Raw genomic sequence first — 18,539 nt, forward strand, 5'->3', positions numbered from 1 at the left:
CGGGTGGCTTCGGCTGCACTTCGGTCAGCCGAACTGCAGAAGGACTTCGACTCAGCCAATCCAACATCTGGATCGACTGAACTGAAGCTCCGGAAGCTTACTCGCTGCCGTTCAAGCTGCATTCGGCTCGGCTATTCTGCTTGGTACCTCCGAGGCACCGAGCAGAATAGCAAATAGTGTAAAAAGTCAAAATAAAATAAAAATAAAAGTTGAACAAAATAGTTTTAAAGTGTGAATAAATTTTAAAAAAGAAAGATTTTTTTAAAAAGAAAAAAAAAACCAATTTGGCGGAGCTAGCAGTGACAGCTAGCTCCACCCAACTGTTTCCTATTGGGCAACACTCTAGCAGGTCCCGGCCAATGAACAACTGGGCGGAGCCGGCCTGTGACATCAAGGCCGGCTCCGCCTAGTTTCCATTGCTTAATGACAGTTCAGCGTCCCCCAGGTCTTTTGGGTACGCTGATCTGTCATTACAACTGGGCGTAGCCAGCCGAGAGATCATGGCTGGCTCCACCCAGCTGTCATTTGCGATGCCTTCGGCCGGCCGTTCACACCGCTTCGGCTGTCACTGCGGCTCAGTTGAGCCAAAGCATATGCCTTCGGCTCGGCTGTGCCACTCGGCCGCCTTCGGGAGCTGTACGGGCTTTAGTAAATAGGCACTACAGCAGCCCTTCGATTCGACTGAACCGAAGGGTTACCTCAACCGAAGCTAACTGAAGGATCAGCCGAAGCTTCGGCTGATCCTTCGGCTAGCTTTGTGAATAACCCCCTAATTTGCAAGTGAAGTGTCAGTTAACAAGAGAGCAGCCCGGCTCTACCATTAATTCCGGCAAATCCATCTCAATACTCTCCTCTTATTTGGTAGCATGATAGAATGTGTAAATAATTGAAAAATACTATTCAATATACATAAAGATACAGAGCAAAGTGCCTTGGAACAGCCACAAGGTTAAAAACCTTGTACACCTTTCTTTGAACTGAACAGCCTTAGTAATTATGTAGTGATACTCTAGAAAAAACAATATCAGAACAGAACATTACATTAATGAGAACTGCATACCAAAAAAGACATTAATATTCAAGGTTACATACCAGTCAACCTTTACAATGTTATATTATACAATTCATAGTGCATGTGAAACAAAAACGTTTGTTTTGTTTTGCATAGAGTAGACAATATTTAGCCCCTCCTGGGTTTTTTTTTTCTGTCTGTGTCCCAGGGAGATTTCTCTTCACTTCCTGTCTCAGACACCGCAGGAAGTATGAGAACATCTCATATACAGTAAGTATACTTCTACCACGAGCAAGACTTATCAACCTCTGAATAAGGCACCATTTCCACCTAAGGAGGAGGGCCTGCAATTCATGCAAGGAAGAGGAACTTTACCCTCACCCAGAATACAGCAATGTACACCATCTGCACTGATGCTATACTTATTTTAAGCATGAGGCATTGCAGCCTATGTATGTATGTAGCACTGTACCCTACACTGGAGGCAATGGACCCCATATGTTTAATATTTATGCCAAACCTGAATGTTCATCATAAACTCTAGAACTGTGCGTCTGCCTAAAGAGAATACCAATAAAAAAAGGCATATAATCTCTTCTCTTCTCAAGTCTATATACACTATCACTGAAAAACGAAAGCGGCATGTTAAACCTATACAACTGAATAGGAAAAAATGGCCCTCTGGGATTTACTGTAAATGTGACTGAAAGTTTACACAACTTTACACCTCTCTCTCTTTTGCAGATTCTATAAGTGGAGCATCAGTTCCACAACATTTTCACACTGGAAGTGAGATGTATGGATGGTCTTCAGCCATGGGTCAGTCTAGCAAATGCCACAGTTTTTTTATATATGCCCAATCTATGCAGTGTTTAGACATTGGTCCAAGCATGATTAATAAACTCTGATTCAGCGTGAAACGTATAGGACAACGATGATGGGTATTCCTATTGCCGGACTGGCTTTGTAGGATGCACATGAATGATTTTTCGGGGGAGGAAACTGTCCAAAGCCATCCGAGAGGCCTCTGCTCCCTTTTCGCAGCAGGTTTCAATGCATTTCCTTATTTTGGCTTTCAGAGTTTGTTCTGCATTAATATTTTCTGCATCATCTTTGGATAGCACAAGTTTGGACCTCATGGTGTCCATAAGTTGGTTAAGATGCCCTTCTGTGATGCGGCTTAACAAAACCTCTCGGCTTTTCCTCAGGGTTTCAACACAATTTCTACACTGGAAAAGTTGAGGACGGGTGGAATGATCTGAAAAGGAATGAACAGCTTTTAACAACTAAAAAAGGGCATCAAAAGGCAAGAAAACCACGCAATGTGTAAAATGACATTAAAGGAGAACTATGGGGTCAGTGTTTTCCCCCATAGTTCTCCTTAGGGTAACGGGAGGACACAAACTAGCGTCCTCTCGTTACCCTAAGCTCAGTATACCGCGAGCTACAGCTTGCGGTATACTGAGACGCCGGAGCGGATCCCGACGTTGATGACAGGATCCGCCCAGCTGCGTGAGTGACAGCTGGCTCTGCCTATCTAGAGGCAGAGCCAGCTGTACCCGCCCCCTCCCTCATCCGTTCCGCCAGTCAGCGCTGGCAGATCGGAGCGGGGAGAGGGGAATCCAGCCCTCCCCCTGTCACGGCAGAGAGCCGTGACAGGATCGAAAGGTGAGCGAACCTGGTATGTGTTCGCTCACCTCCCGATCTACTGAGCCGACCTGTGACAGTCTCATTGTCACAGGTCGGCTAGAACTATGAGGTGAGTGGAAATCACTCATCTCATAGTTCTCCTTTAATAGAATGAGCATTTCAGTTGCAAGGAAATACATCAGATATATTTTTTACTCACATAACTTAGTTTGCTAACTTTATGAGGACACTGGAGAACGTTTGTGTCTGCAGGTGATGGAACTTCACACTGTTCAGGTCCCTGAGACTGCAGGAACCATCTATTGTCATTACTACAGCAGATGTATAGGCTTTCTGGTGAGCCCTGCTAAAAAGCATTCAAGTACAAATATCAGTGATACCATAGCAGCTTAACTGTTGACATCATCATGTTACCATTCTAATGAGGCCTGTGAGAGAAAAGTATGCTTTTATGTTGAACCTTTGAAAGCCCAAGGTGTTTAGGGTACAGTCTCTGGACGCTGTTGCTTTGACTTAATTGACCAATATTGTTGGTGACCCTCAAATTCCATAAAGAATGCAAGCTGTACATAAATACAGTTCCACTAACCTACAGTGACCAGGGTGTTTTTTTCTATGTGCATATACACAAACCAAACAAAAATGTACACAATGTCTCTATGGAACAGTCAGCTTTACTCTGTAAACAGTAACGGAATCCAGAAGGTTGTCATGAGATTGCTTTTCAAACTGTCCATTGGCTATGGCAGCAGCAGACACTGGCTGGTGACGAATAATGGGGGAAGGGTGTAAAATGTTGTACAATCACTATCAATCCCCCCTTAGAAAAGTTAGCAAGGCTGCTGTTTGACACTCAATTCTTCTCCCTTTTATATTGCGCAAACAGGCATGATTAGGGGTGCAATGGAGACTCAAGCATGCACTTGCGTGTCCAAAATGCTTGCACATCTGACTGTCCACTTAAAAGGAGAACTCTGGGGTAAATTACACTCATCCTCATAGGTAGAACCGATGTGTGAAACTCTATAGATCGGGAAGTGAGCAAAAACATACCGCCGCTAGCTCACTTCCCGGTCCTCTGCCTGCAGAGAGTGGTGACTCTCAGTCACCACTCCCCACTGGGGTTCCCCACCTCCCCTCTCCATTTCTCCAGCGCTGACTGGGGCGGGCATAGCTGGCTCTGCCTCTAGATAGTCAGAGCCTGCTGTCAATCAGCTAGCGGGGTGGACGTCGACAGTAGTGCCAGTAAGGCCGTGTAAAATGTATTGACCTCATAGGCCTACAGTAAACTAAAACGGGGTTGTATGCTAAGGGGTACTGGATTGTGCACAGTCATGGCCTTAGTGTAGAACTCATCCAATGACTGACACCATACCACTGGATTCTGATTGGTGGCAATGGGTACTACACTTTGTGCTTTACTGCTTGCACTGTCTATTGTATAATCTAAATGGGTTCTTAGGGGGGTCTATTATATTGTAAAATGTGGCTAGCAATTCTAGAAGTCATCAGCACAGTTTTGAAAATAAAAGGTTGTTCTGGCATCTTACACATATGGGCACTTTGGAGCAAGTATAACACAAGTTGAAAATAATATTGCAGCCCAACAGCCAATAACATATTGCTTTTCGTTTTCTAACTGAAATATACTGCAGGAATGACAGCTACGGCAGGGTTAGTTTCTACGGGCTCTTTCTCCCCATGTCTTGTTCACTTTTTTTCCTTATTGTACCTTAAAAGACCCCTTTTTCCTGAGTCAGCATCCCGCATTTTATTTCTTATTTTACCTTCAAATACCCTTTCTTTTTAAGCCAACATCCAGTACCCTGGGCTTGAGATTTAAAATGCTCTGTCTATATTCTTGGAAACTTGAGTTCTTACCTGGCTCCACATGTGTCCAACTGACCCCATAGTTCCATGCTGTTGTTGGATGAGGTCCCATTGTAGGCATATGACAACCATTACTAGCACTTGTAACTGGAAGGCTGGCTGAGTAATAGAGGGTAAAGTACAGTGAACCCATGTGAAATACTTATTAGATTAAGGTTAGATGTTTTTACTGTAAAATGTAACAGAACCCCCCACTAATTTCGAAAATATCTTCTGCAGTCAGACACATGCACAGGTGCAGCCAAATTACAGAATGCTGAATAAATATACTTTCATTTAAAATTGAATTCTGAAGGTCACAAGGCATAAATATATAACTTTGGTCAAGAAAAATCATCAGTAAACTTTCATAATATTAGGATATTTTCTCTTTTTGTTTTCAATGTGAATTTAAGAAGTTCCTGTATTGCTAGCTAATGGCTATACTGATTATCACAAATGGATTTTTATGGGCCAACTTCTGTATCAGACCAAAAAATCTGGCGCATCTAGTGTAGACCAAGAAACCCCCATGCTAAAGCAGGCCTTTAGCATTATAGCGGACTGAAACATGATCACTAGGTTTAATAAATAGGTACTAGATAGTCATGCTTTCAGAATCCTACATTTGTCAGGGATTCTCTTTTTTAGAGTATTAAACATTCTTGGTAGTGCTGCTCCCACACAAAACAAGGGGCTCCCAGACTAGGAGAGGGATTCTCAAGTGAAACCAATATGAGAACAGATTGGGGCGCCACTGCTACTGGAATACAATATGATATTTTATTAATAAAGATCAATTGAACAAAACAGTCAATGCGTTTTAGGGGTCCACAATATCTTCCCTCATCAGGCCTTTTGAATTACTTTGTAACGCAAACACAAAAAGCACAATACTGATAAATTCTGTATCATGGGTATCAGGGCTCAGGAGCAAAATTATTACATTTTAACCAGATGGTATTTTTGCCTTTTCAATTTACATCAGATTTTCCCCTGTGTTCCTGCACCTGCTGGAGATGCTCTGGAGGTAAAGGGGTGCATATTTGGTGGGCCTCTTATCAAACTGTTGATTTGGTGGGCCTCTTATCAAAGTTTTCTGGGACAAGATACTGACCATCTACATTAGTTGCTATTTATCCAATTTTAACAATATTCAACAATTGACTCTCTTGTCCGTGATCCTGTGTTTTTTATCAATGATCCCAGGATCTTTATCAATAGTGAAAAAGTCAGCTCTGAGATTTTTTCTCATAGCTGCCAGATCTGATCTGATCTAAACATTGGCAATCCAAGCCAGTCTCTACTCTGGCGGAATGGTTGGAAGCACTCAACAACATCGAGCGGATAGAACAAATGATGGCTGCAGGTGCAAATGACATGGAACGTTTTGGAAATATATGGGCAGCCTGGCTTGACTTTAAACATTTGGATGCATTTCAAGCTCTCTTTACTTGAGTCATCTATCTTCAGTTAAAGAGTGTGTAGGGACACCCTAACTTCACTCTTCCCTCTCCTTATACCTTTTCTGTGTTCCTTTCCTTCTCCCCTTTCTTACCTATGACTCCTGTTACTTATCTACCTTCCAGTCATTTTTTGTCTCTTTCTCTGTGCTGTGCTTTTGTTGTTGTTGTTGTTGTTGTTGTTGTTATCTCTTACAAATCTCTCCAGCCAATCCAATTTCTATTCATTCCTATAGAGAGGTCATTTATTAGGAGTCCCAATGATAAATCACCTCTGTCCAAATGAATAAATGTGATTTTGGGAAAAGAAGCAAGGGACCGTCTAGAGTATGCAGTGGCAGCTACAGTCATGGATAAAGTAGCTGTACCACATGGAAATTGTTATTTTTCCATTTAATTGACAGGGAATGCCAACACTTGTAGTGCCCTCATACACAGAACTGTCATAATGGACAAGGGTTGCTGAAACTTGTAGTGCCCTTGCACACAGGACAGTCAGATCATCATTATATGACAGTCCTGGTGTCCTGTGTGCAAGTGTCAGCAGTCCCTGTCCATTATATGACAATACTGGTGTCCTGTTTAACACTTAATGGACAGGGGCTGCTGACAATTGTAGTGCCCTCACACACAGGACCCCAGGGCTGTCATATAATGATTAGTGGGCCCAAACTTTGTAATGCAGCAAGCAGAAGGGTTATTTTTTTCCTTTGTGTCTGGCCCTGATTTTATTCACAACCCTCCACATGGCCCTTAGTAAGTTTGGATTTGAAACCCCTGGTATAGCGTATAGACTGAAATAAGCAAACTGGGGAAAAAATGTATTGGAAAGTAGGAAACCAAATCTATCTGGAACAGCAACTGGGTATCTCCCAAGAAAATAATTTGTTTAAGCAAGAAATATAAATGGGTGAATTTCAAAACCAGAAAGAACCAGTAAGTGTCACAAATATATATTAAAACCCAACTCCAGCCAACATTCTTTATTTAATTTTAGATAAGAGGTATGGGTTAGGTTTTCATTGCCATGGGTGTATGGATGTATGGGTTAGGTTTTCATTGGTATGGGTGTATGAGCTAGGTTTTCATTGCCATGGGTGTATGGGTTAGGTTTTCATTGCCATGGGTGTATGGATGTATGGGTTAGGTTTTCATTGCCATGGGTGTATGGGTCAGGTTTTCATTGCCATGGGTGTTCGTTCACTGGGAACAATAGCAATACCACCTTTGAGGTAGAATGATTTCTTTCAAACATAAAGGGGGTGGGGATTTATTAAAACTGTAGCAGACAAAATCTGGAGCAGTTGCCCATGGCAACCAATCAACTTCTCTCTCTCTATTCTGTTCAGTTAAGATTTGAAAATAAAATAAAGAAGCTGATTGGTTGCCATGCACAGCTGCTCCAGTTTTTGTCTGCTCCAGTTTTGATAAATTCCCCTCAAAGTGTTTCTTTCATGGTACTATCTTACAGTAGGGTATTAGAGTACACCCATTTAGAAATAATGTATTTTCAAGCTACAGAGGAAATGCTAACGTCCTAATCATCCTTGTATTTTGTTTGCAACCAGAGCCCTGCAAATCAAATGAAACCCATTCCAGGGGTATATGTTAATTTCTAGGGAAATGGTCTTTGGTGCAAACCTCAAACCACTCACCACCCTGTGTCAGGCACCCTAAATAATGAAAGATAGCACATTCAATATCATCCAGTACAATGCTCTCCTGTATTAGAGCACACCATTAACAACAGCAATGCATTTAGAATGTCTTGTTGTGATGTTGTAATGTACTAACACAGGTTTGTTTTGACAAGTTCTGTGTTAAGTATGTCAAGCCCGCTTTAAAATGAAGTTGCGTATGTCTCTAAGTAAAGAGCAAGTGTTTGTTAAGGGTGAGGTCTGTTTGAGGTGGCATTAGACTGACTTAATTGTGTCACTCAATCCATTTCTCATAGTATTCATGTACTTAAAGACTGAACGCCCATGATTTATTTTTCTATTCTTTGAAAGACTATGCACATACCAAAACTTTTAGTCCAATCAAAATCCAATCTTTCTGTACATCGTATCAAAATAACAGGGTTCATATTGCAAACACAAAGAGAATACATGCTGACATACAGTAGTCTGAAGCCTAAAACCGTGGGCTGAACGAAACAATAGGACAGATTCCTCCATTAACACTTACAAGTGTTGAAGAATGAATCCCCCACTTTTTCCACCAGCTGCTGTCGGAATACTCAAAAATGGTGCTAGCAGCTGCTATTATTTTTTTTTTAATTATCACTCTATTTATATTTTTTACTTTTTTAATTTTTTATCTTATCTTTTACTTTTTTATTTTCTATAATTTTTTACTTTTTTTATTTTTTAAATGTTTTAATTATTATTTTAAATTATTTTTCTACTTATTTTAAGCACTGTGCTGGCTCTCCTATGACAGCTGAGATGGGAAGGCTGCGAGTGCAGTGTTCACATCTCAGTGTTAACATGGAGCAGAGCGCGGAGAACGAATGTTCTCAGCTCTGCTCCCCGCCCTCCATCCTGAACGAATGGGCCATGGTCCCGCAGAAGTGCAGGGCCCCCCAAAAACCATGGCATGGAGGGAGGCGGCCAGCGGGGAGAGAGGGAGAATGAGTGGAAAAAAACTGCCCGCCCAGCAGCTGTGCCGACCCTCTGCTCCCTGCCTCAGTGGCCTGTGGGAAATTCAGCCCTGCCCTGGCTGCATGATGATGCACCCTCAGTGGTTGTGTCATTGACATCCTTAGCTAAAAGGAAGTAGTTAAATGATGCTGGGTGTCACTGAACCCAGAAGAGGAGCATTTACCAGTGGACAGAGCAGAGAGAAGGTGAGCATTGCGACAAAAGCAGTATTTTTTATTTTTCACTGAAGCTGGAGTTGGGCTTTAAACATCTTCAGAAAATACATTTACAATGTACAAAACACAAGCAAGCATATCTTCTGCTTGGCAGGGGCAACATGTTCCTCCACTGCAATTGACTGGCCACTGCACTGACCAGCAGCAGAATTGACAGTCTTTCAAGCTCAGGATTAGGGGTAGATAGCATGGAAAAACAATTGTCATAGCTTAGTTCAGCAAGCGATATACTTGCTCGCTGTTTATGAATAGTAGAAGTAGAAGTATTTTATAGTATATGTGTAAGAAGAAATTTAAAATTCCGTACCCATGCAATTGTCCCCTTTCACCCTTCTGATTCCCCCAATAAATAATAACACACACCTCAAATAAGCCAATCCTTGGCTACTGATGTTGCAGCCTCTGCTGTACGCTGCTCACCTCTGCACAGAGCCGTCATACTGCACATGTGGAGCTCCGTTGTCAAGGAAAAAAGCTGCAGATGCACAGCAGCATAAGTTCCAGAGGATATGAGAAGCACCTGGTCCAGCATAAGCCACATCAGTAACATGTAGAGGTTCCAGGAGGCATTTGATACATTTATGGGTAAATAATCACGGTTTTACTTTGTACTCTTACCACTGCGTTTTTCTTTTTTGCCAGAACAAAATGATGATACTTCAAGGGCCTCCTCAGGTGCACTCTGAGTTCTATTCCTATTGCTTGTTAACCAGCTATCCTGCAAAAAGACAAACAAACAGATGACTATGATCCTTAATGCAAGTAGAGAACACAAGCATTGTTAAGATATTCCTGTAGCAAACATGAACAAATAAATCTGCAAGTACAATCTCTTCAATGAGGAATCAACATGATCTGGCACATATAGTAGTGAAATGCTACAGTGTACTGCATGTAGCGGAGATGTTGGAAACCTCCTCGATCTTTTGCATTAAGGTGAAAAATTATCAGGTACATTGTGTATAATGAGAAGATGCCCTAATAACAGGAGATTCCACCCAGAAAGTGTATGTAAAAGGGAAAATGTTTTTTTTTTTAGTTCTGGTTAGAGTAGGTAATGGTTAAAGCAGACCTTTCCTATATCTTAAAATAACAAACACCCCTTTAGAAATGTTTAGTAATGACAATCTATAAACACATACTATTAGATAATTGCCGGCTTTGTATTCTTTGCATACCTTATTTCTCTTTTCTTCCCCATTCGTCTGACAGTGGCCATGTTTACTAAGGGCAGATTACTAGCTCCATTACTTCCTGGATTTCTGGCACATGTGACTAGGACATGTGACCATGCACATCATCTCAGGGGAGGAAAATGCCTTTCCCTGAGACCTCGTGAGATTACAGATGAGATTTCCCAGCAATACTCTGCTGATGACAAGGCAATCCCAGCGTGCATTGCGTTGGCAAACTGAAGTCATTTGCACTTTCAAGGCAGGAAGTGAATGCTGTGCAAGTGTAAGTATTTCATAATCACAGCATTTTACACCTAATATGTCTGTTATTATTAATCATTATAAATAGAGGGATGCATTGGTAGAATTTGATTTTTGAGTGTAAAGGTCCACTATAATACATCTGTTCTGCCTTGTTTCCTGTCAGGAAGATTTCCCTTCATTTTCTGTCCCTTAGACACAACCGGAAGTAAACGGAGATCTCTCCAAAGCAAAATGATATCTTCTCTTAAGCCGGGTACACATACTTATATTTTCTTCGTTCAGCCGATTCCTCCATCAACGCTCACGAGCGTTGATGGACGCATCCCCTGATGTCTGCATTGAATCCTGAGTGCCGCTATCAAGATACCCAAACCGAGCTAGCAGCTGATTGACTAATCTCTGTTTGGCCTAGAATTTTCCTACTAGCTTCTTCGATCAGCTTTTTGATGGATGCCAGAAGGAAGGGTGCCGGCAGCCAAAATTTGGAAAGTGTATCCCCGGTTTTAGACAGTTGTCACCAGAACAGATTTCCACATTGGGAGATCTCCCCTCACTTCCTGTTTCTGTGACAACACTCAAACATTTAGGATTCCCATAATTTTCTGTACCAAAGTCAACGGTCATCAAGGCCAATAATGAGGGTGAATCTCTTTAGTGGTGACATACACAGCAAAAAATCCATGAGGGGATCTAATCGTTCCACACGCTATACAAAACTTTATGAATAAAAAAAGTTTTGTCTTCACAAACACTTTAAGGCCATACAAGAAATATTTGATCAAACTTGAGATCAATGGCAACCAATTCTAAGTACAATTGTGATTGTATTGTACTACTATAGATGTCCTTATATATGGGGGTAAAACACAAAAAAAAATAAAAGTTTTTATTTTTAGAGAGTGTGTTTTTCAGTTTGTTTTTTTGTCTGAGGGTGTATTTATGGTAATTGTATTTATTTATTTAAATACTTGCCTTTTTATAATAATAAAGACAAAATAAAGACATAATAATAATATTAACAATAACAATAATAAGACACAATACTGAATAAAAGTAATTTTTCACCTGCACAGTTAGATGAATCTGTTTTCTAACTACTTACGTCTAGGTATCTGATGTGAAATTCCACTGTGCGTGTCTGGGACTGGGAGTCCTGCATTGCCATCTCCTGGAAGAAAAAGATATTGCAATCAGCATTTGTAATGTCTTGCTAATGGTCTTACTTTTATAGTTATAGTTATATTATGCAAAATGTAATATTATTGAAATATGAAAGTGAGCCAATAAATCCAGCCTCAGCATGCCCTGCATATATACTAAATTTAAAGTAAAACTTTAGCTCAACATAGCTCATTTAAAAAAAAAATTAAATGCTCAGCACTATCCTAATAAATGTATATGCTACTGCTATAAATATCTATAATGATAATAAACTTTAAATTACAAGAAATAACTAAAACGTGGGAATAAATGAATAAATATACACTAAATCTATGTTAAAAGTGAAAAGTCATTAAATAAATGTAATGCAAAATAAATATGTCATCAAGAAAGTTACACTCCATAAATAAGTGCTCTCCTTCCAATAAATATATAGCTTTCATAAAAAACTGAATGGAGAGCACATACTGTATAGATGGAGTGTAACTTTCTTGTTGAGATATTTATTTAGTATTACTTTTTCTTGGAGCACATTTATTTAATAAAGTTTCACTTTTACCCTATTTTTTTATTGTATATTTATTCATTAATTCTCACTTTTCTAGTAAGGGTGAATCACCCCTTTTTATTTTTTATTTTTTTTATTTTTTTTACTGTTGGGGGGGAGCTTCCCGAGTCCTCAATCTCTTTTTCTGCAGACTCTGTTCTAAATGAATAGAAAGTACAGAGGCTTCCCATTCATTCAGAAAATATTTACTGTCAACCAGTTTCTGAATGGGGAGAAGCCTCTGTACAGAGTGCTACTATCTATTCAGAAACTCATGAATGGACAGGAAGTAATGTAAAGCACTTCCTGTTCATTCATAACTGGGGACACGTAGTACTATGTGTCCCCAGTTATGTACACAGAGGGTTGGTAAATATGACAGATATATATGGATCCTTCCACTCTCCATCCTGAGCTCCTGAGCCACTTGGCCATGCACAGAGGGGCTGCACAGCCTGCAGCTTCTCCTCAGATCCCCACTGCTCTCCCCCACCTGTATGGGCAGAGGCAGCGGGGATCGGAGGAGAAGTGAACCGCTGAAGCCAGTGAGGGGAGGGGTGGTGGAGGGAGCGCTGTCACTTCAGGCCGAGCGGTGAGGAGAGAGAGATTTCCCTTCATTTTCTGTCCCTTAGACACAACCGGAATTAAACAGAGATCTCTCCAAAGCAAAATTATATCTTCTCTTAAGCCAGGTACACATACTTATATTTTCTTTCAGATCCTGAACCTAGACACAAATGAGCAATTAACCCTCTCCAAAAAAATTCCTGGAGTTCTTCTTTAAACCTTCTATAAGTTCACCAAGCTTTGCATTGTTCTTTTTTTCTATGAAACACAAACACAGCTAATCTACGGAGATTATCTTAATGTCTGCAGAAAATAAAATAATTTGTACTTCTTGGATATTTACGAGACATTTTCAATGTAAAAGAAGTAATTCTGTCTTTAGTTTAATGAGGATTGGCATAGCAGCTTTAATAACAATCCAACTGTAAATTCAAACTAACAACAATAGAAAATAGTTGGCAGACCGAGTGAGTTTTACGGAATGTCCTCTTCTCAGACTTATGGAACATTAGTTAATAATAAGCCACCTGTGTGGCTGCAGGTGCAGAAGTTTGCAGTAGATAATAACTTCCTTGTACTGGCCAAAACCAAACGTTGTTGAATTCTAAACACCAGCATTCACATTCCGGGTCTCCTATGTGCTGAGCTTTATTTACATCCATGTTTTCTCTATGTTATACGCCTTTATAGTTATGCATTTCATTTTCATATTATTTGCTTTCATTGCCTTAATTTTTTTTACTCTAAGAACCATTTACAAATAATAAATGAAAGGGAGTTTCCCACATTTATAGTTAATCAGCTGTTGTCATGGCCTAGGAATGCTTGAACCTCTTAGGGTTCCATTTATAACCAAATTGCGAAGCCTTTTGCCCTATAAATCTTTCTGAAGATTTGTTTTTGTCCAGACATCTCACCCTCATTCAATTTTCTTACAACTAGCCCATCATGCACAGACCAATGTAGTTCGTAATTAACGTTCGTCATTTTCATAGATCGAAAGGACAGATTTTGGTTTGAGTATGTGCAGTTTGCATCTTGAGATTTTTATTGTACAACAACGCCACTAACCTGTCAATTTTCATCCAACTAGACAAACGTTTTCTAGCTGCTTGAAAGATGAAAATCTGCCAGCTGTACATTAATTGTGGTAGTACACTCCCCATCAATTGGCAGATTTGCGGCCGAAAACGCAAACGCAGACAAAAATCTCCAGATAATTATAAGGTGTATGGGCACCTTTAGATATATTTCCTTTCAGGTTGAAAGCATGCAATGTAATTCTGCATTATGGACACTTGGTGGGGCTTAGGTATGTATTTCCTATGCTCCTCAGCTCCATCTACTGGGCAAAATGCAGTATTACATTGCATACATTCAACCAGACAAGAACATATATCAAGAACATTTCTTTCTGTGTCTATTGACACTGACTGAATGTTCAGAAAGGTTCATAGAGCAATTGGCTCTGCAAATGGGTTATAAATAGACCCCTAAAAGGGTATTTCCACTAACAGTCAAATTTGAGAAAACCCAGCACACCCTATTCACAGCACACACAACAACAATTTGAAAAAAATAAATCTTATCTTTCAGATATTCCTGTGAAGCAGGCCTCAGGAGAGACTGCAAGCTTCTCTGTACCATTTCACAGTGACAGGAAACTCTTGCTGTCCTCATAAAAGACTAGGGGCCGAAAGACCAGGGGCATTTTTAGCTTTATCTTATTAACAAACAGTTCTCCTAGATCTTTAACCCTTTGTTAGGACGGGCAGTATTTACAACTGATAATGAGATCTGCCAGCACAGTAGAGACAGGGTTCATTAAGGATAACCTTCCCAGCCCCATTGCATTCAAGAGGAAAATTCAGTTTAGAGAAAACTAGTAATATGAGAAATCAAGTAATATGTAAGCAGTGGTTTATAATTTTTTTTATAAGTTATGCTACATGAATGTGAACATGTAACAAATATAAAATAAGAGTTATCCCAATTTGGCTGCAAAAGTGGAAATACGCTTAAAAGGTAGCCATACACCTGGGGAATCTTCCCAACCAGATATTGTATACAATAGAATGACAATGCTATTCCCGTGCCTTATAATTAGCAGCAGCATTTTTTACTTGCCATACTTGCTGAGTACCTTTAACTAGCCGAGCTCCTTCAACAAGAGCTTGGGATGTCTATCAGATAGATGTGATAACCCAATGGCCAACTGAAGGACTACACATGGCAGGCTGGAAATGCCACTGGAGATCCTGCCACCAACTGCACTTTCTGTTGCAGCCTTACAATGCTAAACCATAGCCTCAAAATTTGCATTAGCATGGTGCACTCCTTCAATTGGCCATTGGTCCATCTGTCAGATAGGCAGCTCATTGGCCAACTGAAGGACCTCACACGGCAGGCTGGCAATGCTACTGCTAATTGCAAGACATCATTTTTGCCTTGTCAGTCTGCAACAAAAATGCTCTTACTGGAAGGATCTTCAGGTAAGAAACTCTGCATCAGATGCATTAAAAGAATTTGCTTAACGAAACTGTATTGAGTGAGGCATGGTGCCAAACATACTGAAAAAAAACAGATTTCGGGTTTACATACACCTAAAAACAGATCTCTCACCTTTTTATTAACAAAATTATCCATTTCACGCTTACTCTCCTCAACAGAAAAAGTCTGCAGAATGTGACGCAGATTGGACAGACATTCTGAGGATAAAAAAATACATAAAATAGCCATAACTACAAGCAATAAAACAGTTTACATTTAAAGCAGTCCCCCCTCAATTATCCCCCAGCACAAAATGTACATATGAAAAACATGCATGTACTTACATTTACATGCCTCTTTAGTCCTACTTTCATTTCTGGACCTCCAAAACCCAGATCGACATTTTAAAATTAAGAGGTCTGAAGTCTTCACCTGAGCTTGACAAAGAGGCTTCGCCTCGAAACGCGTAGCGATCTACCCCTTACACATCACCGGCAACTGTTTGCCGGTGACACTTGGAGAGCACACTCTCAATGCCATCACCGTTACATCTCCTAAACCCTCCGACTGAGAGACGACCGCTGACAGCACGTGTCACACAGTATCTTTCTACAGAGCACTTCTGGCCGCTATGGCTCAGCCTGGCCAGCTGAGTCCCGCCGTGAGAAAGCTGCTCCTTCTTCACAAACGAATCCTCTCAGCCGTCCATACCACTGCATTCCACCGGGCCTCACTTCCCCAAGGACTCCATCCAACCACCCCCAGAGAATTTCCAAGGACTTCTCAAATGTGAGTTTTTTCAATAATCTTATACCAACAGTAGTAGCGCTCTCAATACATAGGTTGTTTTTGGTTTTGTTATCACAGGGTACCTCTCCCTGTTTGCAAAGAGCTTGCACACTGTACCCTTAGCCTAAGTGACCCCTTCCAGTTACTTTGGACCCCCCGGTAGTGCGCTTTCTCCTTTTCTTTGCTTTTTGTTGTCCATCAGTGTGGGCTCCTTCCATATCCTCTGCATCTCTGTGGGAGGCTAAGGCCTTGTTCACACCAAATGCAGAGCAGATCCGGTCAGGTTTCTGCACACGCAGTGCAGTGGGTTGTGCCACGTTTTTTATGCGTTTTTTATGCGTTCCGGGCCATTTTTGGTTTTAAAAAAACATTTTTTTACGTTTAACATGGGCTTTCAGGCACTTGCATGCGTTTTGCATGCGTTTTTGATGCGTTCCAGAGCAGGTAAAATAGGGCTTGCCGCAGTTTTTTCACCTGCTCTGGATCTGCTCTGGATCTGCATGCTGCGATGTGTACTGGAGCTCAAAATACCATAGGAATACATTGGACGCAGTTTTGATCAGGTCTGCACCTGCTCTGCTCTGGATCTGCTCCGCGCTTGGTGTGAACAAGCCCTAAAGCACTGACTGATTGCCTGTGCCTGACCAGCCAATAAAGAGCTCTGCCTCACAGAGCCGACATTAGCTAAAAGTTATTTTTGTGCTCAAAATGGATCATTTTTTAAAATGGTGTTGCAGCAGCAGACCTGTGGTCAGTATTTAACTTTAGGTTTGCTTTAACATGCATTTGCCCTTTTGCAGCCAAATTTGGATAATGCCTGTTTTATGCCTGTTACATGTTCCCATTCTCATTACGTAACTAAGAAAAAAAAATAATTCTGCTTACATTCTTAAGTGCTTAATACTGAAAAAGCTCCCACCTAGCTTCCCCCATGTAATGTTAAGGAGGGGACTGTGAGTGGTTTTGTTTACTCTAATTAACCCTGTCTGTACTGTGCTGGCAGATTTAATTATCAGTTGTAAACTAGATTTGAACACTGTAGCCTCAAACCACAATTTCAGCACTGATGGCGGCCACCAGAGATCCTAAAGGGTACCTTCATTAGCATGCGTTTACAGCAGGAAGGGCAGCTGTTCAGACATGGATATGGAAATCCTCCAGTATATTAAAAGAGATAAAAGAACCCTTCTCATGTGATACCATTTGTTAAACAGAGTGCATGAATCAGATGTCCATTCTACTCACATGTTCAGTCCAGATAACATCAGAAAACAATCAGGTTTATAAAGACAACATATACAGTAAGCTCTGAAGAAGGCGGTTTAACCCTTGAAACGCATTAGCTATTGTCCACCATCACATGCTGAAGGGTCTCTTCATCTTTTTTGTCCTGTACTTGAGTTATTGATAATGGGATTGTTTGCTGATGTTATCTGGACTGCACATGTGAGTAGAATGAACGTCAGATTTATACACTCTGTTCTAATAAATGGTTTCATGCAAGAAGAAGGCGCTGTTTCTTTTATCTTTTTTCACAGATTTGAATACTGTCTATGCTAACAAAGCAGGGCCGTACCTATAATGAAGCTTGGATGTTCTGCTGCACAATGTTTGCTGTGTGCCTGCCGCCCCCTTTCCGGCCAGAGCATTCCAAGTTGCTAAGAGCCAGGTGGGAGATGTGTAAGGGCCATGCACATCTCCCTGCTCAGTTCTTAACAACCCGAGGACATTCTGGCCAGCGTCCCGCTCAGCTCCTGGCAACCAATGATGTCACTGGTTGCCAGGAGCTGAGCGGGACACCAGCCAGAGCAGGAGCCAAAGCTGGGTGGGAAGATAATGCAAAGGCCAAGCTACCCGACCCCCCAGTTAGCGTGCATCACCAGCACCCCTCCGCCGCGGCGCGAAAAGGCTAGGGACGCCCCTGTAACAAGGGTTAAGGGTTAAAGACTTAGCAGTATTGTATGTTAATGGGAGATAGCTTAGTCTGTTCCTTAGTTTATCCCTCTTCTTTTAATATAAAAATGCTCAGATTAGCCTGGAATCTACACAAACGCCTTTACCAAAAAGCAGCTAAAAGGTTAGAAATATATATTTTTTTAATATTTGTCATTATGCTGTGTGAAAAGGAACACATACACTTAGTGGAGTTTTCTCAAATTTGACTGCAAAAGTGGAAATACACTTTAAGTGCTGATTCTCAAGTATAGCAATACAAAACAACCAACTAGTATTCACTGAGCAGTACGAAATAGATTCTAATTCATGTATCAGGTTACTGCACTAATTTCTATGTGACATTACCCAGAATGATTCTGAAAACAGATATGGGACTTACCAGTGGCTGTTGGTCTCATGGCGGGGTTGTCATGCCAGCACAGGTTGATGAACTGACTTAGGTGCTGGCGTTGGCTCTGCGAGAGATTGCTGTTTTTTAAAAGGTCGTTGATGCTTGGCTGTGGCCTGTGACCTCTCAGTACTAATGTATCCCATTTTAAAGAGTTTATATCTGTCACAAAATAAAGATACACACTCATTAAGAGGACCAGACAAATGTGTGGCTTTTTAACAGCCCATTTTTTTAAATCAAATTATGAAATAAATCTGATACCTTAAGGCCTTGTTCATACCAAGCGCATTCCAGGAGCGCAGCAGAGCAGTTACAGACCAGATCAAA

The 18,539-nt window shown here is 40.9% G+C and overlaps 1 protein-coding gene across 1 annotated transcript in view; it reads right to left on the minus strand.

Moving 5' to 3' along the window:
* Window positions 1–1,959: 1,959 nt before the first annotated feature.
* Window positions 1,960–18,539, minus strand: part of LOC108795169 (receptor-interacting serine/threonine-protein kinase 2-like) — a 38,060-nt gene continuing 21,480 nt past the window's right edge. The window contains exons 6-11 of the mRNA XM_018566370.1: window positions 18,201–18,371; window positions 15,209–15,294; window positions 11,414–11,479; window positions 9,491–9,590; window positions 4,544–4,651; window positions 1,960–2,273 (exon numbers count right to left, since the gene is read on the minus strand). Coding sequence (XP_018421872.1) covers window positions 1,960–2,273; window positions 4,544–4,651; window positions 9,491–9,590; window positions 11,414–11,479; window positions 15,209–15,294; window positions 18,201–18,371 — 845 coding nt within the window. The remainder of the gene's footprint in view (window positions 2,274–4,543; window positions 4,652–9,490; window positions 9,591–11,413; window positions 11,480–15,208; window positions 15,295–18,200; window positions 18,372–18,539) is intronic.

This window comes from Nanorana parkeri, unplaced genomic scaffold (genome assembly GCF_000935625.1).
Source record: "Nanorana parkeri isolate BGI_ZX_2015 unplaced genomic scaffold, ASM93562v1 scaffold943, whole genome shotgun sequence".
NCBI classification, from domain to species: Eukaryota; Metazoa; Chordata; class Amphibia; order Anura; family Dicroglossidae; genus Nanorana; species Nanorana parkeri.